Source organism: Ochotona curzoniae, unplaced genomic scaffold, assembly GCF_017591425.1.
Source record: "Ochotona curzoniae isolate NIBS_2020 unplaced genomic scaffold, NIBS_Ocur_1.0 contig_1, whole genome shotgun sequence".
Classification (NCBI taxonomy): Eukaryota; Metazoa; Chordata; class Mammalia; order Lagomorpha; family Ochotonidae; genus Ochotona; species Ochotona curzoniae.
Window position 1 is genome coordinate 19114170 of NW_024464918.1, and position 27106 is coordinate 19141275.

At 50.3% G+C, this 27106-nt stretch overlaps 1 protein-coding gene across 2 annotated transcripts; it reads left to right on the top strand.

Moving 5' to 3' along the window:
* The first annotated feature begins 1084 nt into the window (after window positions 1-1084).
* On the top strand, window positions 1085-12520 carry ATOX1 (antioxidant 1 copper chaperone). Of its 2 annotated transcripts, none has more exons than XM_040994614.1 (4): window positions 1085-1187; window positions 7473-7548; window positions 11053-11222; window positions 12383-12520. In XM_040994614.1, exons 1-3 carry the CDS (start codon window positions 1182-1184, stop codon window positions 11175-11177), a joined length of 207 nt encoding a protein of 68 aa, XP_040850548.1. In that variant the 5' UTR covers window positions 1085-1181; the 3' UTR covers window positions 11178-11222; window positions 12383-12520. The 2 variants fall into 2 exon arrangements, with proteins under 2 accessions (XP_040850548.1, XP_040850634.1); XM_040994700.1 differs by lacking the exon at window positions 12383-12520 and adding an exon at window positions 11897-12299.
* Window positions 12521-27106: the final 14586 nt, after the last annotated feature.

Consider the following 27106-nt stretch of genomic DNA (forward strand, 5'->3'; position numbering starts at 1 on the left):
CCTTCCTACAGGGCCGGGAGCACATCCTTTGCAGAAAGGTTTCTCGTGTCTCTGCGGGTGCCTGTCCCACATGTCGGACCCACTCTTGCCCTGCAACTCCCGAACGCACACGCTGCTCCCCTGGCCTGAAATGGGACCCTGTTTGGTCCAAAAGATCCCCGAACCGCGGACAGACAGGTTCCACATGCAACAGTGCAAAGGCAAAGAAACTTTATTGCTAGCTCGAGCTAGGGTCCATGTCTCATCCATCACAGTGGAGTCTCCACAAGGACCCCGCTGGTCTCTTGCGAACCGTTTTTATCCCCTCTTAGTCATGTCCAACACGTCCCCAGAAAGCCGTGCAGTCCTTATCTTGGTCACGTGTAGCTCATAGCGGTGTAGGCCACATTCCTGTGCGACCTGTACCAGTTCAGACCACATTCCACTTGTGGACATGCGCATGCCCCTGACTGGCCCATCTCCAAGGTCGTTCCCTCCTGCCCACGCCATCACTCTGAGGAAAAAGCAACTTTGAAGTGACAAGTGAAACTTAGGCCTACTTCATGACCTTAGGCCCATCATGGCGTCAGTCCTGTTCTTTATGCAGCAAAGCCAAGCAACGATTACAGAAGCCAAATGTAGCGGTTACTTGCACCCCCAACTCCACAACCTCCTCCCGGGGAACGGCCCCTTCCCGCCCCACTCCAGTCCCACTCAGGGACCGTTCCTCTACTTCCTTCACCACGGCACCACAGGCCGCAGCCTCGTGCACTGCCTCCTGTCCGGCACGCGGCTGCCACAGACTGAGGGATCGTCGGGCCCCTGGCCTCTCAACACCAAACACAAACCCAATACGCTATGGCCGTCCCCCAAAATGGCCAACAGTCACTGGCTGAGGACAGCGACCCTCTCACCTCCTCTCGCCAGCGTGGCCAAGATGTTCAGGGGTGTGCAAGCTTCTAGAACGACAGCCTTGGGGGAGGGGAGCTCGGGGGGTCGGAGGCTGAGGGGGCGGAGCCCACGGACCGCCAGCTCTGAGGGGCGGAGTCTGCTGGGCCGAGGGGCGGGGCCGATCGGCGCGCACTCCCGGAAGCGCTGCAGAGCCCGCCCTTCTAGAATCCCAGAGACGCGTTGCCGCCGCCACTGCCGCTACCGCTCCCTGGCACCACTGCTGCCGCCATCCCCACCCCACTGAGCCTGTCATGCCGGTAAGTGGCTGCGCCGCCCCGCCTGCATGGACCCAGGATCCTGGGCTTGTGACCTGGATGCACCGCCGCTGGGCCAGATGTTGCTTTTTCAAACGGCCAAGGCCGCGGCCGGAGCTGTTATTGTAGCTCAAACTGCCCCCTCCCCTCCACACACACACTCAGATTGTAGGAGGCTCCAGAAAACGGGATCCGAAATCTGGGGGGCCGGGCTGCAGAACCTGGGCGCTGTGAGGCCCTCGGTGGCTGCCCACCCAAACCTTTCCCTGCAGCTCCGGGAAGCAGCGAGGGGACAGTCAGCCGGTGTGACCCAGAGACTGGCGGGCCAGCGGGATCCGCTCTTCCGCGTGGATGCTCTACCCTGCCTGTAGAGCTGGCCTGGAAGAACGCGGTGAGGGCTCGGGCCTCAGGAGCTACCCGGATTTGCAGGCGTTCAGTGTTTTCTGCCCTTTGCCCGCGCGCGGGCTCTGCCTTCTTTGCAGATCAGCACTGGAAGCCAGGAATGTGGACAGTGCTCTTCTGTTTGCAATAGCCACGTCCTCACCTGGGCCTATGTGGAGCCGCCTAGTAGCTATTGGGAAGGAAGATGAAATACGAAAACTTACAGGCCTATGCCCACACTGGTTCCGTAGCTTGGTGTTCGCTTGGTCTTACCACATTCTGTGATATCTTTTTCATGCAATTAGAATTGGAACGTACTCAGTCCGGATCCCACAAGTTGGTGTCCTGGACACAGCCACCAGACCTGTTGCCTCCCAGGGCTGCACAGCAGGAAACTGGATGGGTTAGTGCAACCAGCACTCAAGCCCACACATTCCAGAATGGAACGAAGGCCTTCCAAGTAGCATTTTCTTAAATTTATTTGACTTTTTTATTGGAAAGGCAAATATACAGAGAGGAGATACAGAGAGCAAGATCTTCTGTCCACTGATTCACTCCCCAAGTGCCCACAATGGCCAGAGCCAAGCCAATCCAAAGCCAGGAGCCAGGAACTTCTTCCAGGTCTCCCATGTGGCTGTAGCGTCCCAAAGCTTTGGGTCGTCCTCGACTGCTTTCCCAGGTCACAAGCAGGGAACTGGATGGGAGGTGGAGCAGCCAGACCACAGACCAGTGGCCATATGGGATCCTGGTGGATGTAAGGTGAGGATTTGGTCACTAGGATGCTGCGCCATATGCCTACCCACTCCACTTTTACATAAGAAATCCAGGAACTTCAGTGGCTGGCATTGTAGTGCAGTGGGTTAAGCCATTTGATGTGGCAGGCATCCTACATCAAAACTCTGCTTTGATCCCAGCCACTCCCTTTCCAATGCAGATCCCTTCCAATGTGCCTGGGAAGGCAGCGGCAGGATGGCCCAAGTGTCCCAGACTTCTGCCACCCACATGGGAAACCCAGACGGAGTTCCTAGCTCCTGGCTTCAGCTTGGCCCAGCTCTGGGCTGCAAGTGGCCATCTGGGGAGTGAACCAGCTGGTGGAAGATCTCACTGTCACCCTGCCTTTCAAATAAATAAATGAATCTATTTTGGTAGATAAAAAGTAAAAATGAAAAGCTAGGTAACTCATTTAAGATCATCTTGGAGTTGGTTAGAGTTATAATTAAGCACCTTTATCTCCAGGCTCATCCCGGGCTGCTGGCCTGAGCAGGTAGGACCTGCTGAGCAAAAGCGTTCTCAGGCACTTGGGAGGAAGTTTGTCTCCTAGTTGCATTCTTGAGGTCTTGATGAAGGTCACAGTGTTTAACGCTCTCAGGTGTCAGCTTTCCCTGGCTCTACCCCAGGAGAGTACTCAGAGGTGTCCCTTGGAGCCCCATTGTCTTAGCAGCCTGTCTTTGAGAGCCTGAGGCCCTCTAAGAAGAGCTGTAAACATCTTGGGTATCATTTTCCTGAGGTCTTGCCAGGTACCTTGAGGCAGGTAGCACTCAGATTGGACAAAGAATGAGCCAGTACCAGTTGAGCAGGTCTACCTGCGGCAAGGTTTGAAGTAAGCAATGAATCACCCTGGGTCTGGAGAGAGTGGGTCACCAGGTGGTGTGAGGAGGGTTCATGTAAAGAAAAGACCAGTTTGAGGATCAAACCAGTTTTGATTTGCCCACGGGGATTATAACAGACAAAAGATCCTCTTGAGCAGAAAATCCAAATGAGCAGGGCCCCTTGGCACCAGCCCACAGATGAGTGGCTGAAGGATCGCACACTGACATCATTTTACCCAAGAAACTTTTGTGTTTTCACCACCTGTGCATTGGTTTTTCAGGTGAGCTTTTTTTTTTCCTACTCCATGGTGCTGTATTTTTTTTCCTTCGATTTATTTTTGTTTTAACTTCATACCTGTTGTTGACCTTATTTCATGACTTCTCATTTAAGGGAATGTATAGTGATGGTGTGATAGAGACTACCATATCCAGATGTGAAGATACAGTGCCATGTGCATCCTCACTTCCAAATCAAAGATGGACTCCCAATGAAACTGTTGGACATATCTGGACAATGGGATGCTGGACTGTCTGACATTGTCTGTACCTGCAATGTCAGGGCACACTTAAATAACAAACTGAAGGAGTTATAATTCCTTATGAAGGAATACGTTATTGTAACAATATGGGGAAAATCAGTCGGTGGGGGGGGTGAGAGTTTGAGGTGGAGGAATCTGACTCTGTGGAATTGTACCATAAAATACAAAATTTAAAAAAAGAGAAAAACTGGAGGAAGCAGAGTGGGCTGCCTGGGAGGTGGCCAGTGCTGAAGAGCCCAGTGTTTTGAGCCCAAAAATTGCGGTTAAAAAAAAAATCTTTGCCCACATTGCTTTACCTTGGTCTCCTTATCTATAGAATAGGAATTAGAAGCAGTGAGTCCCAGGAATGCTGTTAGCTAGCAGGACTGGAAAGAATGCCAGCATCTTGCACGGGTGCTTCAAAACAGAATAACAGAATAACGGAATGGAAACATGAGTTGGTTTTGGGGTAGACAGCTTTGAGATTCATGAAGATTTTCCCTAACTCGTGTATGTTATTTCCATGTATTTTCTGAAGACCTCCCACTCCGCTGTGTGTAACAGCACAGTTACTGGAAAGACGAGGCTTCAAGAGATGAGGGTTCTTGTGCAGCCCCGATACTGAAATTAAAAAGACTGAGTGTGGCCTGGCACAATAGCCTAGTGGTTAAATCCTTGCCTTGCATGTGCCAGGATCCTATCTGGGCGATGGTTTGTGTCCTGACTGCTCTCTTTCCCGTTCAGCTCCCTGATTGTGACCCAGGAAAGCAGTAAAGAACAACCCAAATACTTGTGACCCTACACCCCTCCTCCCACATGGGGGACCCGGAAGAAGCTCTTGGCTCCTGGCTTCAGATTGGCCCTTGCGGACACTTGGGGCAGCAGATGGACGATTTTTCTTTCTGTCTCTCCTTCTTTGTGTAAATCTGACTTTCTAATAAAAAAAAAAAAGCAAATATTCTAAAACAAAGAGAGAAAGAAAAGAGAAAAAGATAAATAAGAAAGACTGAGTGGCAAAGTCCCTGTTAGTATAGATAAGAAACTAGGTTCCTTAGGGACAGAGACCTTGCCTGAAATCAAGATATAGATATACAGATATATAAGCTTTAGTCAGAATTCTACATAGGGTAGTCAATATTTTGAAGTGCTCTATGAAAACCGTAGCTATTGTGTTACCGCCTGAAGCTATAGTTTTCATGTTTTGGTTTTTAAAAATCATAGCCATTACTTTCTGAAGGGAAAAGAAGGAGAGGAAATAAACTAATCATTGTAATTATCCAATAGCTAACCTATCTCCTGGAACCTAGTATTAGGCCACCAGCCCTTTACCCAAAGTATCAGTTATCTATTGTTGGCTAGTGATTAGATTCCGAGAGTCAGGAGTCTGGCAGCAGCCTCACCCAGGGGCTCTCCTTTTTAAGCCACAGAGAAGATGTTGACCGGAGAATGCAGTTTCCTACCTTGTGAATCCTTCTGGAGAAACCCCCTCCTTTAGGTCAAGGGATCCCCAGAGGAGAGCATGGCAAGAGTCACGTACTGTCACTTCAGCTGTATCCTATCAGAAACAGGAGCCAACCCTGAGACGTCGTGGAAGGCAATTCTTCAAGGTCACAGGCTCCCCTGCTTACTGGCCACCCTGCTAGGTCCTGCTTCCCCTTGTCCGCCGTCCTGGGGGTCTGTCATTGCTGTTTTGCAGATGTGCAAACAAAGGCAAATGAGGGGTTAAACAGCTTACTCATTCACGGAAGGCAGATCTGTCAGATCCTAATGAATAAAGCAAGCATTGATTTAAGTAACCCTTATCTGAAATCAAAGGACCTGGATGTCCCCAGTCAGCCACATCAATCATCAGTTTCATTCAACAGCCTATATTAAGCATGCCTTCAGACTCTTGATTTGTTAGGTTTCCTGGAGGCTATGGAATATAGAGCCTACGGGGAGAGTTCCAGAGCCTGGAGTCTTTTCCTGCACAACCTCCTGGGCAGTCCTGGCAGGTCCTTGCTCTCCCCACACTCAGGTGGCTGCCTCTCAGAGTGATGTGCTTAGTGGAGAATCCGGCAGGCTCATGGGACATTATTGATGCCCCAGACTATTCCTGTTGGTCAGAAGTTCTAGTAAGTTCCCCAGTGACTCCAATATAGAAATAGGTGTTACTTGGGGTTTGTCAACTTCTCCATGTCAGAGTTGCTTCCCATGGCTCAAAATAAAACAAAACAAAAAACTGTAGAGGTAGGACTCAGGCAGTGGGGGTGGCTTTTAAATGAACTTTCCAGGTGATTTTTCTTTTTTTTAAGATTTGCTTATTTTTATTGAGAAGGCAGATTTACAGAGAAGGAGAGACAGAAAGAAAAATCTTCCATCCACTGGTTCACTCCCCAAGTGGCCCCAACGGGCAGAGCTAAGCTGAGCCAAAGCCAGGAACCAGGAGCTTCTTCCAGATCTCCCACACAGGTCCCAAGGCTTTGGGCCATCCTCATCTGCTTTCCCAGGCCCCAAGCAGGAAGCTGGATGGGAAGTGGAGTAGCTGGGATGGGAGTAGCCAGTATCCATATGGGAATCCAGTGCATGCAAGATGAAGATTTAGGTGCTCGGATACTGTGCCAGGCCCTAAATGATTCTATTCATTTTTGTCAGACATTGCTAAAGTTTGATAGGGATCATGGAAGAATAAGGAATTTACTTAAAAAAAAAAAAAGATCGACAGGGATTACCTCATTACGCAAGCCTGTGAGGGGTGCAGCTATGTTGTAATGTCTGGGTTTCCCTGCTCCTGCTAATGGTTGCCCTGGGAGGCTGCAGTATGGCTCAAGCCGCTGGGTCCTTATCACCCACCTAGCAGGCCTGGATGGAGCTCCTGGCTCGTGATTTTGAGTGCAGCCCAGGCCATCGTGGGCACTTTGGGGGGTGAGAGAAAGGATAGGAGGTGGGAGCCCTTTTCCTTTGTCATCCTGATTCTCTGCCTTTTGAGTAAATAAGTTAAAGAACCAAAAAGAATTTAAAAAGACAGCCTATAATAACTGGGAACTTGGGGCAACATGATAGCATTGCAGGCTAAGCTTCAGTCTGCAATGCCAGAATCCCATAAGGGTGCTGGTTCCAGTTCCGGCTTCTCCACTTCCAAAGCAGCTCCCTGCTAATGCACTTGGGAAAGCAGCGGAAGATGGCCCAGTGCTTGAGCCCCTGTACCTTTGTGGCCATTTGGGGAATGGACCAATGCTTGGAAGATTCTCTTTGTCTTTCCTCTTCTCTCCTTAACTCTGCCTTTCAGATAAATTAGAAATAAATATTGGGGCCTGGCACAATGGCTTGAAGGCTAAATCCTCCCTTTGTAAGCACCAAGATCCCATGTGGGTGTCGATTTATGTTCTGTCTGTTCCACTTCCCATCCAGCTCCCTGTTTGGGGCCTGGAAAAGCAGTAGAGGACGACCCAAAGCCTTGGGACCCTGCACCTGTGTGGGAGACCCAGAAAAAGCTCCTGGCTCCTGGCTTCAGATCAGCTCAGCTTCAGCCATTGTGACCACTTAGGAGTGAACCAGTGGATGGAAGATCTTTCTGTCTGTAAATCTGCCTTTCCAATAAAAGTAAATAAACCTGTAAAATTTTTAAAAGGTACAGGCACACTTGGCTCCTTCCTTTTATAGTTGCTGTGACTGCAGCTGAAAGATAGGTTGCTGGTGAGTCCGGCCCGAGCCAGGTTTTGCCCAGGCTCTCTGGCTCTGTCTCGGCCCCTGAGTGGGCCCTCAAGCTGCTGCAGTTTGAATACGTGTGTTATTTGACTCTTGGTTCCCCACTGTTTCAGAAACACGAGTTCTCCGTGGATATGACCTGTGAGGGCTGTGCTGAGGCCGTCTCTCGAGTCCTCAACAAGATGGGAGGTGAGTGAGTTGCCAGCATGTGGGAGGCTGGGGAGACACAGGTGCCCATAGGTTCTAATGCGTGTGGACGTGGCTGGAGGGGTGGAATGTGAGCTGCTGATAGAAGTAAAACTAAAATGTGTTGAGTCCCTAGCATATTCCAGGTACTGTGGGCCACATGGCCATCTCAGGAGTGGTCTCTGGCTACCTCCATTTTTTTTTTAAGATTGATCTATTTTTATTGCAAAGTCAGATATACATAGAGGAGAGACAGAGAGAAAGATCTTCCATCCGATGATTCACTCCCCAAGTGACCACAACGGCCAGCACTGTGCTGATCCGAAGCTGGGAGCCAGGAGCTCTTCCAGGTCTCCCACATGGGTGCAGGGTCCCAAGGCCTTGGGCCGTCCTCGACTGCTTTCCCAGGCCCCAAGCAGGGAGCTGGATGGGAAGCAGGGCCACCGGGATTAGAACCGGTGACCATATGGGATCCCAGCGCGTTCAAGGCGAGGACTTTAGCCACTAGGCCACTGCACTGGGCCCCTACCTCCATTTTCAACAGGAACAAGCTGAAGTTCAGGGAGACTAAAGTATTTTGGCCTACACAGGCCAACCCAGGAGCTCTGGAGAGACTCATTAATATGTTCACGATCCACTTGAGTGTCGTTTTCTGTGACAGATATTTAAAATGATAGCAATTTTGAAAAACTTGGTTTGAACCAGTCATTTGCATAACTCATAAAGCACCTCTTTCGGATGTTTGGAAAATGAACATTCTCCTCCAGTCCGCTCATTTCATAATCAGGGGCCCTCTCTAGGGGGAGGACTCAGTGCTGTGATCGGAAATCTGGTAGCGCCAGGGCCCAGTCTGGCTTACAGTATGTCCGTTTTTAAAGCCCTCTGGCGTGATAGGGCCAAGTTTCCAGATGACTTGCACGTGGCTGTGATCTCACCAGCGGTCCCACGAGCTGTACTTTCCATCTATGCAATGGGAACGTTGACACTGATGTCCCAGAGGGGAAGTGACTTGCCAGGCCTCAGAAGTGGGAGCTGAATTGGAAAGCACACGGAACGGTGGAAAGGAGCAGCTGCTGCCGTGGGCCATGACTGTGGCTGTCCTCCCTCGGGCCTGGGCTTCCCCCGCTGTGTGCGGAATGGGAGCGTCGGTGTAGATCAGCTTTCACGGTGTAACATGTCCTGGCGTAGACAAATCCTCGTGCTGTGGATGGAAAAGGGCAGGCCTGCTTTTTTCCTGACGGGTCAAGGACTCCTGCCTGGAACTCCAGGCTTCAGGGAACACAGTTTGAAATTCACTGTGTTTGGTCTAGTCCTTCTTCCAGCTCTATGGGGTGACCGGAATCAAGGGAGATCCTCCTGGCAGCAACAGCCTAAGTCCACAAAGGCCACCCAGCTGTGTCCCCTCTTAGGGAGCCATTCTGTACAGATTGGAAGATTATGACCGGATCCTGCCTCACCTGATCTTTCAGGCCCTTTGACGACTGCTTGAGGAGCCGCCTTAGAGCCTCAGCAATTTCCACACCACCTTTCACTGCTATCCCTGCATGGGCGGTATCTGAGAAGGGTCCAAAGGATTTCTGAGTTACTGGGGAGCACTTTGCTGGGCCCGAGAAGTCACGGACTGCTTGATGGCTCACATAGCTGGGAGGACCCACGGGGCTGCACGGACCAAGCTGAGGTTTACCTGTCCAGGACCTACCCAGCTAACCTAACAAGGAAGTAGAGGCCTGGGCCTACAGTTACTCTTTGCATTCCTTTTTTTGTTTGTTTTAAAAATATGTATTTGTTTGGAACATAAGAGTTAGAGAGAGAGGAAGGAGGAAGGGAGAAGTGGAAAGAGAGCATGTGAAGCCACTACCTGTGACTTCCACATCCCATGTGAGTGCTGGTTCGAATCCCACTTCCTGGGAAAGCAGCAGAAGATGCTCCAAGTCCTTGGGCCTCTGTAGCCACATGGGAGTGCTGCGTGAGGCTCCAAGCTCCTGGCTTTGGCCTGGGCCAGCCCTAGCTGATGTGGCCAATTGGTTAGTTAGCCGGTGGATGGAAGGTTTCTCTCTTACTATCTCTGTGTAATTCTGCATTTATACTCAAACCTGTGCTCTGGTGTGGGATGCCATTGATACAGGTAGTTTAATTTATAATACCACAGCACAAGCCCATCCCCCTGTATTCTTTTTTTTTTTTAAGATTTATTTTTTTTATTGAAAAGCCAGATATACAGACAGATAGGAGGAGAGACAGAGTGGAAGATCTTCTGTCTGATGATTTACTGCACAAGGACTGCAGTGACCAGAGCTGCGCCGATCTGAAGCCAGCAGCCAGAAACTTCCTCTGGGTCTCCCGCGTGGGTGCAGGGTCCTAAGGCTTTGGGCCATCCTTGACTGCTTTCCCAGGCCACAGGCAGGGAGCTGGATGGGAAGCAGGGCTGCCAGGATTAGAATTGGTGGCCATTTGGGATCCTAGGGTGTGCAAGGCGAGGATCTTAGGCGCTAGGCTACCACACTGGGCTCCCTCCCTCTATATTCTTTCCTCAAGAGACTGGCCCCTCCCATGTGCAACTAAGGACCCTTAAAATGGCATGGCATTTAAAAGGCAGTTATGCACTGCTAGCATTCAGAACATACCAGTCTGTTGTTTTCCCCACAATTTCTGTTCTTACACATCATGGCAGGTTTAAGCCGCCATTGGGCTGGTGTGATACAGCAGTTACGCTGCCTGTAAGAGCAGCATCCCATATGAGCTCCGATTTGAGTCTCAGCCCTTCTGCTCCAGGCTCCTGGCTGTGGCCTTGCTCGGCCCTGGCAGTGGCAGCCATTTGGGGGAATGAACAAAGGTTTCTTTGTCTCTCTCTGTCCCTCTCCTTCTTTCTCTGTAACTCTACCTTCCAAGCAAATAAATATTCTTACGTGGATGTTTGTAGAGCGTTACCGTAATAACAGAAGCTCAGTGTGGGGTATGGGACATTCACTCTGTGTACCTGTGAAGTGAGTCCACGTATGCTAGGAAAGCCATGCAGTCTGGAGGTTGCAGAGTGAACGGTTAGCAAAACTTGCTTCCAAAGCGTGATGGCACGAGGAGTTGTTTTTTGTTCACATGTAGCGAGAAGGCGAGAGGCCTAACTGTTCACAGTGACCTCTGGGGATGCGGTCAATGGGAGAATCTCACATGAACTTGCTTCTTTAGAAAATTGTATATCTGTGTTATTTTTGCTATTTAAAAAAAAAAAAAAAACATAAACCCTTGTCCGTAGCAGGGATTAGCAAACTCCAGTGCCCATGAACCAGACCTAGAATGGGTCTTAGGTTTTGAGAGTGGTCGTAACATACACTCACGCAAGATGGGGCAGCAGCACCCAAGACGTGACCTGTGCTGTGCGGCCCCGTGTGATGCAGAGGAATGGCGAGGGCAGCGGGTTGTGAGAGATGGTTTACGAGCCTGAACTCTCTTCTTGCTGTCCCTGGGAGGGTCTCGCTTCCTGTGCCCACACCCCATTTCCTCTTCCTGCAGGACTGGAGTTTAACATTGACCTCCCCAACAAGAAGGTTTGCATCGAGTCTGAACACAGTGTGGACGCCCTGCTGGCAACCCTGACGAAAACAGGAAAGACCGTGTCCTACCTCGGCCCCAAGTAGCCGGAACCTGGAGCCCCAGCCCACAGGATGGACCAAAGGGGGCAGGTGGGTGAGGCCCTAGCATTCTCATCGGGGTTCCGCCTTGGTCTTACAGGAAAGCACCCTGGAGCGTTAGGAATATTTCCACCATTGACTAATGCAAATGTTAAGTTCAGAGGCCCTGACAGCCCCTTGTAAGGAGTCAGGGTACTGTGTGGATGGAGTGTTTCACACGCAGCGAGGTTGAAGCTTGGCCTGTGTGATCCAAGCAGCGTGCCTTTTGCCGTGGTAAGCTGGCTGTCCTAGAGCAGGCGTGTAGCGTAGTAGTTAGGATCCACTTGAAATGCCCACATCCCACACTGGAGTGCTCTGTGTTTGAATACCGACTGTGCCTCTGTTTCCTGCTTCCTGCTAATGTACCCTGGGAGGCAGCAGAGAGGATGGCTTAGGTGGTTGGGTCACTCAGATCATCTTCTTGGCTCCTACCTTGGGTTTGGTCCTGTCTTGGCTGTTGTGTGTATTTAAAGGGGTGAACCAGCAGATGGCGCTCTGTCTGCCTTTTGGTCCCATCAGGACTGAAACCTACAGCCTGGGCCTTGTGCTCCTGAGAGCCGGGTGAGTGAGTTCAGATGTGGCCTCTCTCTCTCTCCACTGGGAACATCTCTCAACAACCCTAGCAGGGCCTGTGCTCTGACTGGTGCAGAAATGTGCGTCTAAGCTGAACGTTCCCTTGGGTCTAGCACAGCCAGGGAGGAAGTACAAGGACCCAGCGCCCTTCTCGCCAGCACAGGGAAGTTCAAGCTCATTGACGCAGCACTGCCTCGCCATCTCAGCAGAGGGCACTCGTGATGCCCATCCCCACGGAGCACATCTGACCAGTAAACGACAGTGATTGGCATGTCCTCACCACGGTCAGAAGTGGGACCCAGAGAGGGAAAGTGACTTGACCAAAACACCCCTTGCAGGGGATGCAGCGGCAGGAAGACAGGAAGGCATCCCAAGTTCAAGTCTGGTGCTGTGTTATTGGTGGTAGGGTCCTGTGGGTATGTCCCCAGAGAGCTTCCCGGACAGAGGCCAGCTCTAACCGGCTGACAGGCCACGCCAGCCCCTGCAGGTCTGGCTTCCTTCCTAAAGGTATCTGTGTGCACCCATTTGCTGCTGTTGCAATGTGGCCATGTACTCAGCAGATGGCGCCTGTGTTCCACCTAACTGTTTATCTTTTCTAGGACTCCGCTCCTCCCCTGACTTCCAGAAGGACCTGGAACCTGCCATCCTGCTCAGTGGTGGGAGTTCCCATGGAGACCCTCACTTACTTGCTGCTTGCTGGCTTCTCTGCAATAAAATCTAGCTGCTTTGTTGGGGTTTGACTATCTTGCGTGGTCTTTTAAAAATGATTTTAATTGATTTGAAAGACAGGCTGACCCCAGAGAGAGAGGTGTTCCATCTACTGGTTCACTCCCCAAATGGCTGCAGTAGCCAGGACTGGACCAGGCTGAAGTCTGGGGCAAGGTACTACGTTCGGGTATCTCTTATATATATAGCAAGAACTCAGGTGCTTGGGATATCATCCTCTGCTTCCCAAGTTCATTAACTATGAGCTGGATAGGAAGTGGAGTAGCCAGGATCTGAACTGGTATGGGGGTCCCACATGGGTCTCCCACGCGGGTGCAGGGTCCCAAGGCTTTGGGCCATCCTTGACTGCTTTTCCAGGCCACAAACAGGGAGCTGGATAGGAAGTGGTATTGCTGGAATTAGAACCGACGCCCATATGGGATCCCAGTATGTGCAAGGTGAGGACTTTAGCCACTAGGCCACCACGCTGGGCCCAAAATTTCGAAATTTTACAACGGGGATATCCAAGCACCCAGCCCGGAGTCATCAGCATCCTTTATTGTTTTTTTCCCAATCAACAGAAGGGAAACCACAGCAGGAGGCTGCGCCGTGGGGAAAGGGCCTTCACTGATCTTGGGGTGGAGATGGTTGGTGTCAGTGCAGGGATCCTCACACCTGCAGCGGCATCTTCTGGCAGGTGCACCTGCTGGCCAGCTGGCAGAGGGACCGCCCAGTGGTGCCGCTTCACAGGCGAAGCCGCAAGTGGAGGGGTGCAGCCTGTGAGTGTGCAGCTGACCTCCAGCTGTTTCCCAGGAAATCCCAGATGCTGCCCTGTTTGACACCGACATTCTTGATGGTATCACTGGGCTCCACCTTAAGGGTGATTGGCGGAGGCTTTACAAAATTCTGGATCTTTGCTCCACCTCATTTGTTGTAGAGAAAGAACTTACATTTCCTTTAGACTGAAACACTTAATGGTTATGGAGAGAGGAAAAGCGTGTTCTGGACATCTTTGAGGCCATACCTAAGAAAATCACCACTTCCTGTTTTTTGGGCACTATTGAGGGGCTGGGCGTCCAGTGGTGCTGGCCAGTGCAGCAGGACATTGCTCAGCACTGGCCAGCCATGACCTTGGTTTAGTCTCCTAATTTCTCTCAATGACAGTTGCTTTATCAGTGTCATACATAATACCTGAGCCTCAGGAAATTTGGTAAATAAGACTTAAGTTAGACTCATCTGGTGTGTGAACATAATTTTGGTTCTAGTATGAAAGTACCAAGTAGGTCTCAGTCAAGTCCGCCTGTGGTTCCGGGGAGAACGCCGATACCTTCTGTTTGCCACCAGAGGGCAGTGTCTTGCTTTTTGCCACGGGAAAGTTTGGGGGGGGGGGTGTTGGGAAGGATTTTTTGTTTGTTTTGCCATTTTTGGTTTTCCCCCAAGAACCCTGGCTGGCAGGTCTACTTGGAAAGCCCAAAGATAGGGCCACAAATGCCTCTGAAGGTGAGTTTCTTTACCCTCCTACTCTGGGGCTGAAATCTACCTTTTCCAGTTTGAGGCTCTTGGGGACCCAGAGAGGGAGGGTGTGTCAGCAGCTCAGCAGACTGCTGTGAGGTCACACCACAGAGGGCAGGTGAAAGGGGCAGGAGAGAGAGCCTCATTCAGGGGCTTTCTGCAGGCCCTGGCCCCAACCCGCCTTCCCAGGGCTTCCCAGCCCTTTCTGTTGGCAGGGTACCCCCTTGGAAACAGAATGATCGCATCACACCCTCCCAGATCCTCGTCTGCGCAGACAAATTCCTTTCCCTCCCTCACATACCACAGCCTCCATGAACCCTCAACAACTGGAAGTAATTTGTTTCTCCTCTTAGCTTGCCAAGCATTTTATCGCGCAGGCTTTGGTGTTGTGGCAAAGGCTTTGTCCACGTGTATTTCCTGTCCTGCAGGATAAGCCAGGCGTCTCTCCCTGACTCCCCCATGGAACAGGCTCACAGAGTGTGTTGCATAGCTATTTAGCACACACGGCCATCACTCTGCCTTGAAGCCCTGTGCACCTGGTCTTCCTGAGACAGAAGAGGACAGACCGCGGTGGTGCTCCGTAGGTGTTAGCTGAATTAATCCTATGGAGGAGGTGAGAGGAAGAGAGACAGAAAGAATATGCTATTTACTGGCTCACTCCCCAAATGGCTGCAATGGCTGGGGCTGGGCCAGTCCAAAGCCGGGAGCCCAGAGCTGTTTCTAGGTCTCCCAACTTAGGTCATCTTTCACTCCTCTCCCAGATGCATTAGCAGGGAGTTGAGGCTCAAGTCAGCACCTGTACGTGAGGCTGTCTTTGCAGACAGAGGAGTCACTGTACCACAATGCCAGCCCCCATGTTATTCACTTTTTCTTGCTGTTTTCAGTTAGTACGATTGCTTCTAGAGTCATTCATATTGTTGTAGGAGACTGGGTGGGGCTTCTCCCTTGAAATCCCCTTTTACATCAGATATATTAAGGAAACTATATACTTTCTTCCTGTAGCGCTTGAACCTTTTTGCCCTAATTATGTAAAGATTGTAAAAAATATATATATATATATTCATTTTAATTTATTTATTTAAAAACCAGTTACAGAGGAAGAAATGCACAGAGATCTTCCATCGACTGGTTCACTTTCTGGATGGCCACAGTGGCTGGAGGCAGGCCCGGCTGGAGCCAGGGGCGTCCTCCAGGTCTCCCACATGGATGGCAGGGACCCAAATCCTTGGACCATCTTCTGCTTTTCCCAGCTCATTAGCAGGGAGTTAGATTGGAAGTAGGGCAGCTGGCACACGAACCTACACCCATATGGGAAGGTGACATCACAGACAGCAACTGTGCCTTTTACACCACAACACAGGGCTGTCAGTCATTCATTTTGTCACTAAGTGGTCTCTTCATCCTTGGTGGACATATTCTGGGGCCTCGGGGAGGGGGGTTCTTGAAACCACAGATGGTTGTGAGCCTGATGCACAGGCACTGGGATGCCATGATGGTGTGGTAACTTAGTAACTACCAGACAGCTGGACCAGGAATCTGTAACTCCATCTAGGACTCCCCTATGGGGAGTAGAGTCCCAACTACTTGTACCATAATCCACTGCCTTCCAGGCACAGTGACAGAAAGTTGTATGAGAAGCAGGGTGGCTGAGACTTGATATGGGATCCTGCCCTTGCCAGTGGCAGCATAGCACACTGAGCCACAACACCAGCCCCAGGAAAAGCACAGACTCTTCTGTGCAACTTACTATTTCTATCTGCAAAACGAGGGTCATAATGGTTCTTGCCATGACTATTGAGAATGAAATCCTGACCATGTGTCCGATTCCTGACAGCAGCAGTTCTACAAATAAAACTTTGTGTTTGGACAGAGTTTCACAGATATACAAAAATTCGACAACTGAAAAACTTTGATCTGTATCCTTGAACCCCGGGAGACTATAAGAAGTAGAAATGGAAATGATGGGTTGTGTCGTGAGGGAGGGGAATTGTCATCCAGGTCACCACCCTTTGTGGCATTCCCCTTTAATTAGTGGCAGTCTTTTAAAAGAGAAAAAGCGCCAAGTGTGTAATTTCTTAGGCGAGTCCGTCAGCCCTCCTCTTCAGTTGCCATGTCTTTAGGGGACTGTGGCTGCTTGGCTTCAGTGGATAAGTGTTCCAATCTGCATTGGAGGACAGCGCAAGTCTGCGTGTCACCAGGGAAACCTCGAGACCTCTGACTGCAGCCTCAACACAAAATGTAGGGCTGCCCCCCCATTGTACACCCATCACACGCTCCTGGAGTCTCTCCTTTTCGCATCCTAGGCCGAGCAGCAGGCTGCATCCCACGTAAGAACGCGGGCTCTGTGGACACACTGTGCTTGCCAGCCGTGGTGTTTGGGCAAGTTGCTCACTGTGCAGGACCTTGGTAGCCTCAACCACGAGGCGGGAATAGAGAGTACATTCTTGGAGTGGAGTGAGAGTGCATGGAGGCCTTGGCTGGGCTCCTGTAGCTCTCAGCATGGACAGATGAAACCGGAAGTTCTGATTGCTCTGGCCTTCCTGTGCCTGCAGCTGGGTGTGTCCTGACCCGAGGGCCATCCATGGACCCTTCCCCTTGGTGGCATCTTACAGCTCTGTGCACTTCCACACCCTGGACTGCTCACAGAGAATATTCCAGATTCTGTCCCTTGGCCATTCATCAAGGACAGTTGTAAGTTTTCAGGCCCACGTGGTCACGAGCCTCTTGGTGGGGATGCCTTTTGCAAAGTGAGGCTGAGAATACAGAAAATGGCTGAGGCTTTCTGGCACCAAGGCCACACCAGCTCCCAGGCTCCCCAGCACTGGGGAGGGGTGGGCGGGAACCAGAGAGTGCAGGGACGGCACTGGGCGTGCTCTCTGACCTGCTCTCACCTGGTGGCTGTGGCTGCACGCTGCACACGCCTCACAGGTCAAAGCACAAGCACCTGCCTTCTGTTTCACCCATATCGGATCCTGATTCATGCAAGGCGAGGACTTTAGCCACTAGGCCACCACACCAGCCCCTATTTTATTTATTTTAGTCAGAGTTAGAGACATACAGTAGGAAAGAGAAATAAGTATATCCATTTGCTGGTTCGCTTCCCAAATGATCACAATGGCCAGAGCTGGGCAGTCTGAAGCCAGGAGCCAGGAGATTCTTCTGGGTCTCCCACATGATTGTAGGGGTCCAAGGGTTTGGGCCATCCTCCAATGCTTTCGCAGGACATCAACAGGGAGCTGGATTGGAAGTGGAGCAGCCAGGACTCAAACCAGTGCCCATATGCAATGCTGGCTGCACAAGAGGAGGATTAGCTGGCTATGTATGGCGCTGAGCCCTTGATGATTTTTTTTAAAGATTTATTGGAAAATCAGATATATATGTAGAGGAGGTGAGACAGAGAGGAAGATCTTCCATCCACTGATTCACTCCCCAAGTGGCTGCAATGACCAGAGCTAAGCTGATGCAAATCTAGGACCCAGGAGCCTCTTCCGGGTCTCCCACACGGGTGCAGAGTCCCAAGGCTTTGGGCTGTCCTCAACTACTTTCCCAGGCCACAAGCAGGGAACTGGATGGGAAGTGGAGCTGTCGGGACATGAACCAGTGCCCATATGGGATTCCGGAGCATTCAAGGCAAGTACTTTAACCACTATGCTATCGCGCCAGGCCCAAAATGTTTATTTCTACTGCTGATAGAGTGATCAACCCAGGCCCTTGCTGGAAGTCCTCTGTCCCAGGAAATCTTCCATTCTGGTCACACCAGAATGGTCGTTAACCAAATTTAAGTTCCAAATAAACCTCAGACATATTCAACTAGGAGGTAGAAAATTTTAGCAAAACAAATAATGAACTTGGTCTATATCCTGAAATGGAACCAATGACCAAATATCAACCAAATAAAACAGGGTTATCTCAGAATTCTGGCTATTATTATTGGAAATGGCTCAGGCTTTTAAATAGCTGAATAATATTCCATTGTATGGCTGCACCATCATTTTGCTAAACCTTTCCCCTCCTGATGAGGGAAGCCTTTTATTTTCATCCAGTGTTTTGCTTTAACAACCAGGTCTGCCATAAATGTCCTTATTTATGTGTTCTGTAAGCTGGGAAGTTCTACGTAATAATTTGTTTTGAAAATAAGGTCTTCCTGCTAAAAACAAAACTCAGAGAGCCACGGGATTAAAGACTCTTTTCATCCAGGGACTTGTGTGAGCTTCTTTCTCTTCAGGTGACTGACCCGGCTGAGGATGACTTAAAAATGGGTTGACCGCCAGGGCCCTGGGAAGGAAGCCGAGGCAAAGGAGAGAGGCTTCCCGGGGTCCATGTGGGAGAAAAACAGCCCAGTGCTGTGGTTCCCAGCTTCGAAGGGCTTGTTTATCAAGGCTGGTGGGAGAGAGGAGTTGGCCAGGCTCGGAAGGGTCCAGTTGGCTGGGAGCAGGCCCGAGAAACTGGAGCCATTCAGCTGTGTTCTAAAAAGGGCATGGAAAGGGAGGGAAAGCAGGTCCGGACACACACTGGGTGGCTGCTGGCTGGCCAGAGCTCTTGGCACACGAAGTCTGATGGCAGGCTGTGGGGCCCAGCCAGGCTCACCCCCGAGGAAGCCACTCCAGAACAGGCAGCTTTAGGTCAGTTCCGCAGTTGCTGCTTGGGGCTGTTAGGCATGGATTTTTAGACTTTGGGATAATTCAGTACTTTTCCAGAGACACGGGGTGTCCAGGCCAGAAAGGTGCTTTTCTAGCCACACTGTCTGCTCTGTGTGTACTCACACAGCCCCCAGCCATCCCAGGCAGAGCAGTAGCACCTGCCAAACTCAAACTTTGTTGGTGAAACACAAGGTCCCCAAGTCAGAAAAGTTTCAGCAATGCAGGCCTGTTAAAAAACCTAACATGGGGCCTGCCATGATAGCGTGGTGCTTAAAGTCCTCGCCTTGAACATGCTGGGATCCCATATGAGCACCGGTTCTAACCCTGGCAGCCCCACTTCCCATCCAGCTCCCTGCCTGTGGCCTGGGAAAGCAGTTGAGGATGGCCCAAAGCCTTGGGACCCTGCACCTGTGTGGGAGACCCGGAAGAGGTTCCTGGCTTCAGATTGGCTCAGCTCCAGCCGTTACAGCTGTTTGGGGAGTGAACCATTGGATGGAAAATCTTCCTCTCTTTTCCTCTCTGTATATCTGCCTTTCCAATAACAATAAATAAATCTTAAAAAAAAAAATCTAACATGATGGTTTACTGTGGGAATCTTCTAGGTCTTCACAAACGCACATTCAGTCTAAGAATTTTCAAAAAGGAGATGAAGGGATTTCTTCCCTTTTCCCAAATTTTTAGTGCTAGGAATGTTTCATCTTTGCACCCCCAACCCCCAACCCACCCACCCAAACACACAGGAACGTCTGTTGATGTACATCAGTAGCTCTGATGCATAGAAGCAAACAGGCCTGCCCTTTAAATATTAGGAAACAAAGGAGAACCAAAAACCTCCAGGATGGGCGAGAGAGCTATGGAATTTGACTGACCTGGTGAACCATGGGAGAGCTCCTGGACACTGCCATGGCTCACTAGGGGTGGGGAACATGTGGCCTGCAGACCATAGGAGACCCACAAAATTGTTTGGTCTGGCCCTACCAAGGCAGCTGCTAGTGCACCTTAAATTGCAATGAATGTATAGCAGGCTAATATAGATAACAATTCCTTTTTTCATCTTTGAAAGGCAGCAGTACAGAAAAAGCTACAGAGTGGGAGAGATCTTCCAACCAGTGGTTTACCCTCCAAATTGTTGCAGTGGCTAGGGGTGGGCCAAACAGAAGGCAGGATCTGGGGGCTTCTTCCAAGTCTCCCTCAGGGTAAGGGTCCAAGCACTTGTGCTGCTTCCTGCTAGTTCCGCAGGCACACTAGCAGGGAGTTTGATTGGAAGTAGAGCAGCCCGAACACTAACTGGTACCCACATGGGATGCTGATGGCTTTGCCTGCTACACCACAGCTCCGGCCCCTAGCAGGCTAAATTTTAAACTGATAATTTTATTATGGTCCATGAAGGATGTTATAAATATCCAAATGGTCCTTGGTAGGGAAAAAAAAAAAGAAAAAAAGGTTCTTCACCTCTGTAAAAGGACAATGGGTATTTTTCATGATATAAAGTGGTTGACTTTCATAAACATGAGATTCCTCAGCTGATCCTAACAGTGGCGTGAGATGGCAAAAAGAAAGCTCTGGCTTGCTCCAGGCCCATCTCTGCCCATCCTACCTCTGGTCTCCAGAGCAGGGATGATTTCCCTTTTCACGGTATTCTCAGGGTGGGGGCTCTACGTGTCAGGCCTGGTGTGCAAAGCTCACTGGGAGAGAAGCCCCATTGCTGGGTTCCGAGCAAGTCTGAGGGGAACACGTCACCGGCTCGGCATCCCCGTTGCTTGGCTCTGTGCCTGACTCCACCTTTCCTGATGCATTCCTTTGGGCTACGTTGCAAAGCCATCTGGGAAGAACCTTCACCAGGCTCCTTGACAGCCTTTTTCCCTGGACATTTGTGTGGAAAGAGCCAGATGTGATATTGGGCAAGAATAAAATGCCTCGAACTAGAAGCTGCATTTCCGAGTCTTTCCCTTCCTCCACTCATTGGACAAGACAACCAGCGCCTGGTATCTGGGGTTACACCCCACCCCAAAATGCACTGAAAAGGGAAATGTGAAGGTCTCGGGGAGAACTGGATTCCTGGTCCACTTGGCCTCAGATAGGTTTTTCCTGAGGTGGGGCGGGCATTTGATGCAGCAGGTGGGCCTCTGCTTAGGGCACCCGTGCTCACACCTGGCTCAGCCCCCAGTTACAGCAGATCCTAGCTGGCTCACATGGTTGGATCCCTGCCACCCCATGGGAGACCTGGGATGAGTTTTGGGCCCCTGGCATTGTTGAAATTTAAGAAATTAAGCAGTGGATGGGAGATTTCTCTCTTTCAAATTACAAAGAAAAATATTTAAGGGGAAAAAAGTTCTTTCCCTTGTCTACATACAAATATATAAAACTATCATGTGGTTTACCATAAATATAGACAATTTTTATGGGTACATTATTTTTTAGAAAAGAAACTCCCGTTTTCCTCTGTAAAATGAGAGAGGCAGACTGTCTCATGTAAGTGGTTAGTTCTTTGATCAGAGGAAGCTTTCTGTTCAATAAAGTTCTAAGCAGCAGCCCCTTTGAAACAGAGGAACGTGGTGTTTGGCCTACGTGTTGAGGAATGTTCTATCAATAACTTGGCAGTTTTGGCAAGTCAGGAGAGAGATGGCTTTCACAGGGAGGGGGTAGGACAATTGGGGTGGGACAACGCGTGCCGCTGGGACAGCTGCGAGAGTCTATTTCTTGACTTGGACGGTAATTACAAGTGGGTTCTCCTTAGAACTGGTTGGAAAGCTACAAAAATAGTCCAATTCTAATGCACTTTGAACTCAATCACCCAGCACATAAATGTGTCAGTTGAGTTTGGCTGCAAAATGCCCAAAACCCCAAATATGAGGATACTCCCAAAAGTTTGTGGGAGAACAGAATCAAAAGATAGATTCATTTTAGCACAGATTAAAAAAAAAAACCCTTCCATTCACTGGTTCCTTCTGCCTGATGCTAATGGAGTGGGGCTGGGCCAGGCTGAGGCCAGGAACCGGAAACTCAATCTGGGTCTGTCTGGCCCTTGTATCTTGGGAAATGGCCTCCCTTGGCTGCCTTGGCCTTGGACCCTCTAGCATCTCCAGGAAACATCAGAGAAAGTACCACAGAGGTGCAGGGGGCTGCCGTCGGATAAAGGAGCTACAGTGCCCTTGAAATGGATCCCTTGCCTTGGGGGGCACTCCGTTGGGGTGTTCAGGGGTGTCCCTCGCATTGGGGGGGCTCCCCCACTCCCTTGGCTGCCCTCCCAGTTAGCACAGGGCTTGCTTTCTTACCACTCAGCCAGCTGAGCAGCCCAGGGGAGCTCCCTGCTGCCTGTTCTGGGATCAGGACTCTGGGCTGGAAACTGGAGGAGGACCTAAAGCGGTAGACCGTCCCAGACTTGGACTTGGTCCAGGCCTCCCCCATCACCCCCTCCCCCTGAGGGAACACAGGAGGCTAAATGGAGACATTCTTCTTGCCTTTTCTGTGCCTTTCACCTCCAGGTAGAAGCTCTTGTGCTTAAAGGAGTGACTGGGTTTCTCCTCTCAGCCAAGGAAAAAGTACACAAGGGTGCGGAGATCCTGGTCTGATAGGGCCTTTACAAGGGGATCCGCTTATTAGATCATGTTGATGGGGTGCAGGGGTGGGGAGTGTTGAGTGATGAGGCTGCAACAGCAGGGCAGGACAGGGCTGGGGTGAGGTGGGAGGAGGGCGGGATCTGCACCGTGACGGGAATGAGGGGTACAGGCTGGAGAAGGATCTAACCAGACCTACCCCAAAAACCATTCACACTAAGAAGTGACTCTTAAGTTGGTCCCCACAGCTCTCTTCTCTTTGTCACCCCTGGGATTCCAGCAATAACAAGTCTTCCTCCTGCACACCCCAGTGGGCCCTATCTCTGAAATGCTCACCTCTTTACTACTCTTTTTTAAAGCAAAAGCTTGGGGCCCAGTGTGAAGGCTCAGTGGCTAAATCCTCCTCTTACAAGTGCTAGGATCCCATAGTGGCACCAGTTCATGTCCCAGCTGCTCCACTTCTCATCCAGCTCTCTGTTTATGGCCTGGGAAAGCAGTGGAGGATGGTCCAATGTCTTGGAACCCTACATCCATGTGGGAGACCCTGAAGAAGCTTCTGGCTTCTGGAGACCCGGAAGAAACTCCTGGCTCACGGCAGGTTGTCCCTGTCGAACAGATGCAGTCTTTGTGCAAGGTACAAGTGCAATGGAGGTGACCGAGGCAGATGGGACCTCCACTTTTGTAGCATTCATGTTCTGGGGTCAGGGGATGGCATAACAGCTCGCCAACAAACACATGAGATGGTTTTACTTTGTGGTAAGCACTGTGCAGACAATACCCCAGGTGACAGAAAGACTGCGATTGGCAGTTGGTAATGAGTCTTTCAGATTGTCATGGGAGTCAGCCGAGGTAAGCTCAGATGGGCAGGGAGGAACCTGTCTGTACAGAAATACTTCGAGCACTCCAGGTGGAGGAATAGCAGGTGCCGGGTCCCTCAGGTGGAGAACAACACTTATGCTTAGCAGAGAGAAGGTCAGCCTGGACAGACAGCATTCAGCCAAGGGGAGAGTTATTTGAGAAGAAATCTGATAGGCTGGGGCCAGATCAGCTAGGGCTATGAGGGCCAAGAGATAAAATTTGGGTTTGCTTCTAATGGAATAAGAGACATTAAGGTTAAAGTAAAACCAAGTTTGGCTGCACACAAGTGAAAACCCCAAAATAAGAATGGCTTAAACGAAACAGAAGCTGTTTCTCAGCGAAAGGCCAGGATTGACGTGGCAGCAGCTTGACCTTCAGGAAGGAGGATTTTTCTCTTTTTCTGCTCCGTGATGACTGTGATCCGGCATGGGGCTGCTGCAGCTCCAGTCATTGCGTCTGAATTCCAGGCAACAGGAAGAAGGAAGGCAAGAAGGAATTCCTATCTGAATCAAATCCTCTCATAAGCTCAACATGTCACTTAAAAGCGTGTATTGAGGAGTAGAATTCTGTCAATGAGTTTTTAAAAATCGATTTTATTTGTTTCAAATTCAGAGTTACAGAGAGAGATAGTAGTAGAGACTACCATCACTAGTCCACTCCCAAATGGCCACAATGATCAGGACCAGGCCAAGTCAGGCTGAAGCCAGGAGCCAGGAGCTTCAGCCACGTCTTCCATGTGAGTGCAGGGGCCCAAGCATTTGGGCCATCCTCTCATGCTCTCCCAGGCACATTAACAGAGAGTTGAATTGGAAGTGAAGTAGCTGGGACTTGAACCAACATTCACATGGATTGAGGGCACTGCAGGGGCTGATTTAACTAGCTGCATCACTGGCGCCCCTGCCAATGGGTCTTAAGCAGAGCAAGGGCTTGATGCAATTTGCACTTCAAGACTTTCTAGTTGGGATTGGTGATATGGCTCAGTTGGCTAATTCTTCTCCTCCCTGCCCCCTGCCAAGTGCCAGGACCCCATACTGGTGCCAGTTTATGTCCCTGGCTGCTCCACTTTCCATCCAGCTCCCTGCCTGTGACTTGGAAGAGCAGTGGAGGATGGCTGAACTCTTTGGGCTCCTGTACCCATGTGGGAAGCCTAGAAGAAGCTCCTGACTTTGGATCAGCTCAGCTCCAATCATTGTAGCCATTTGAGAAGTGAATCAGCAGTGAAAGATCTTTCTCTCTCCCTGTCCAATAAAAAGAAATAAATCTTTTGAAAAAACAAAAACAAAGACTCGTTCTAGCTGTTATTTGGAGAATGGTCTTTATTTGGGACAGAGAGGAAAGAATGTGAATGTGGGAATTGGAGACTTGATTTTGTAGCCTGATATTATGAGTGTATGACCACCACATGCCAGGGGTGTTTGTTGGCAACCTGGCAGGTCTCAGGAGGGTATCGCAGAGCTGGTTCTGAGCCTTCTAAGGCACCCACTGACTTCCACCCTTGGGTGGCTAGGATATGAATGGGGGACTTGAAGATATTGGTGGACCTCTTAGGGGCCAGCTCCCAGGCTTCTCCTCTCTCTCCTGAGTCCAGCTCTCCAAAAGGCAGCATCCTGGAGAACTTGGAACACCAGTTCCAGAAACAGCTAGAAGGAGCTAGAAGGACCTATCCTGGCTTTTATCTGCCCCATGCCCCTGGCTCTCCCTGTTCCTCTCTGTCTGCTCTGCGTCTACCTCTGACTTCTCTGCTTCCTCCAGCTCCAGGTCAGGGTCCAAGCCTGGTGAGTACAAGGAGTTCACACCCATTTGGTGTACCTATCCCCAGGGCGCTCCCAACCCAGCAGGATTTGAGACAATGCTGAGAGCCGCCAGCAGCTTGGTTCCTTCCATATGAATCTCTTCTTGCCGTCTCCGCTTGTGTATCTTACAACTTCTCTCGCCACTCCCCTCAATGCCTAATTCTCTACTTCAGCAGTGTAAAGTAGCATGTGAATATGTGCTCAGAAGAAATTCAGTATGGAACTCTATGGACATGAATAGAAAAGGCGCTTGCTCAGAGACCACCATCGTTGATGAGTATGTGTTGGCCCTGCTCGCTCTCTCCCTGCATGTCTGGGTTTGACACTCACTCCTTTGCGTTGGATCGTTTCTCACCATTATCTCGTAGCATCTCTGTTCCCCTTTCTCTGCCTTCTCTCTCTTCACTGCTTTCTCGTTCTAGTTCTGCTTCTCTTATCAAAATATGGTTCTTATTAACTCATACAAATAAAAATGAGCTCGTAGCCCATGGGAGGGGAATCCACAGGAGGGAAAATCCTGACCAGAAAGAAATGATGTATATACTGGCACGGAAAGAACCCCAGGGAGAGTGCTAGGTGGCATTCAAAATCAGTTGATGTCCTACCAAGCAATAAAACTGTAACCTCTGGTGTTCTTTTGTTTTTAAAACTGAAAGAGTTAACATGTAACTTCAGAGTCCTGTCCTAATTGTCCTAATCATCAAACAAAGTTACACCCTAGAGGGGAACACCCTTGGGTGGCCTTGTGCAGCATACTGCTGTCATTGACAAGACATCTGTCATTCTTTGGTCTTATCGATAAGTTTCAGGTAAACTTTTCTCACATTTGATTCTCTCTACCTGTCTCTGATTCCTTTGATTCTGTCTGTCTTAACAACTTCTTTTCCATCATCTTTCCCCTGGGGCATTGGGGGGGGGAGGGATGTTGATACGAGCTGTGGGAAAGGACAGAGCCTGCCAGTATGTCTGCACTTCTCTGCAGAAGGGCAAGGAAATCAAATGGAAATTCTGAGAGCTTGGAGGAGAGGCGCTGAGAGTGTGTAGACGTGGCAGGAGAAGGGAGAGACAGCGAGCAGCCGAGCAGCCGTGGCTGGACTGGAGCGAGAGAGCTGGCTGGGGCGGAGGTGACTTCACACCACAAAAATGTCTGAATCAGGAGAATCACCCAACTCGGACGGGGGCTGGGAAGCCAGCAGTGCAGTGGGGGAGGGACAGAGCTGGATTAGATAGGGCAGCTGGCTGTGTTCTGGCAGGGCCCTTTGGGTCTCCCTCGATGCCCTGGGCTCTCAGGAAGGAAAGGATCCTTCTTCCAGGTTGTAAGTGACAACGCAGAGCAGGGTCTCTGGATGAACAATTCCACAGATGCAGTGGGGCCAGCCTGCAGCCCCTGAGTCCCCACCAGCAAACCTGAGGATCTGGGTGAGAATCCAGGGAAGGGGGAGAGAAGCCAGAAACAGAAGAGGCCGGAAATAGTCCACCAAATGTTTGCAAGGTCTTTTGAACTCTCCATCCTGGTGGTTTGCAGACATTCCTTTAGCTGCAGAACCCTGGCTGACAATTAAAACAGCAAAACAGCAGTTACCCATGGGGGTCCACAATGGGAAGATCCGAGCACATCCTTTGGGTCCTCGTCCTGTCCTTTCAGCACTGGAACCTTGCTCAACAAACCTCATTATGTAAGAGCAAACTCAGTCAGGAATTTAACTATTATTTACTGACTTCAGATACTGGGCAGGTGGAGGGGAGGGAAGGGGGGACAGCAGCGTGGCCTAGCGGCCAAAGTCCTTGCCCTGAATGCACCAGGATCCTGGGGTGCCAGTTCTAATCTTGGTGGCCCCACTTCCCATCCAGCTCCCTGCTTGTGGCCTGGGAAAGCAATCAAGGACGGCCCAAAGCCTTGGGACCCTGCACCCGCGTGGGAGACATGGAAGAAGTTCCTGGCTACTGGTTTCAGTCGGCACAGCACCGGCCACTCTTCTCTGTGTATCTGAATTTCCAATAAAAATAAATAAATCTTAAAAAAAAAAAAAAACCCACACACACACACAAAAACATACTGATGGGGAAGGGGGCTGGTCGGTCATCACCTCTTCCCTTTCAGGGCTCCTTTTAACAGGCTTGGAAGGATCTAAACTAAAAGGAAGGTGAGACGGGAGCTGAGGCAGAAGATGAGCAGGTTAGGAGTGTGCAGGAAGCAAGAGACTGGGCCGCTTGCAAATGTTCACAGTCAGAAAGCGTGATGTCAGCCACTTTCCACA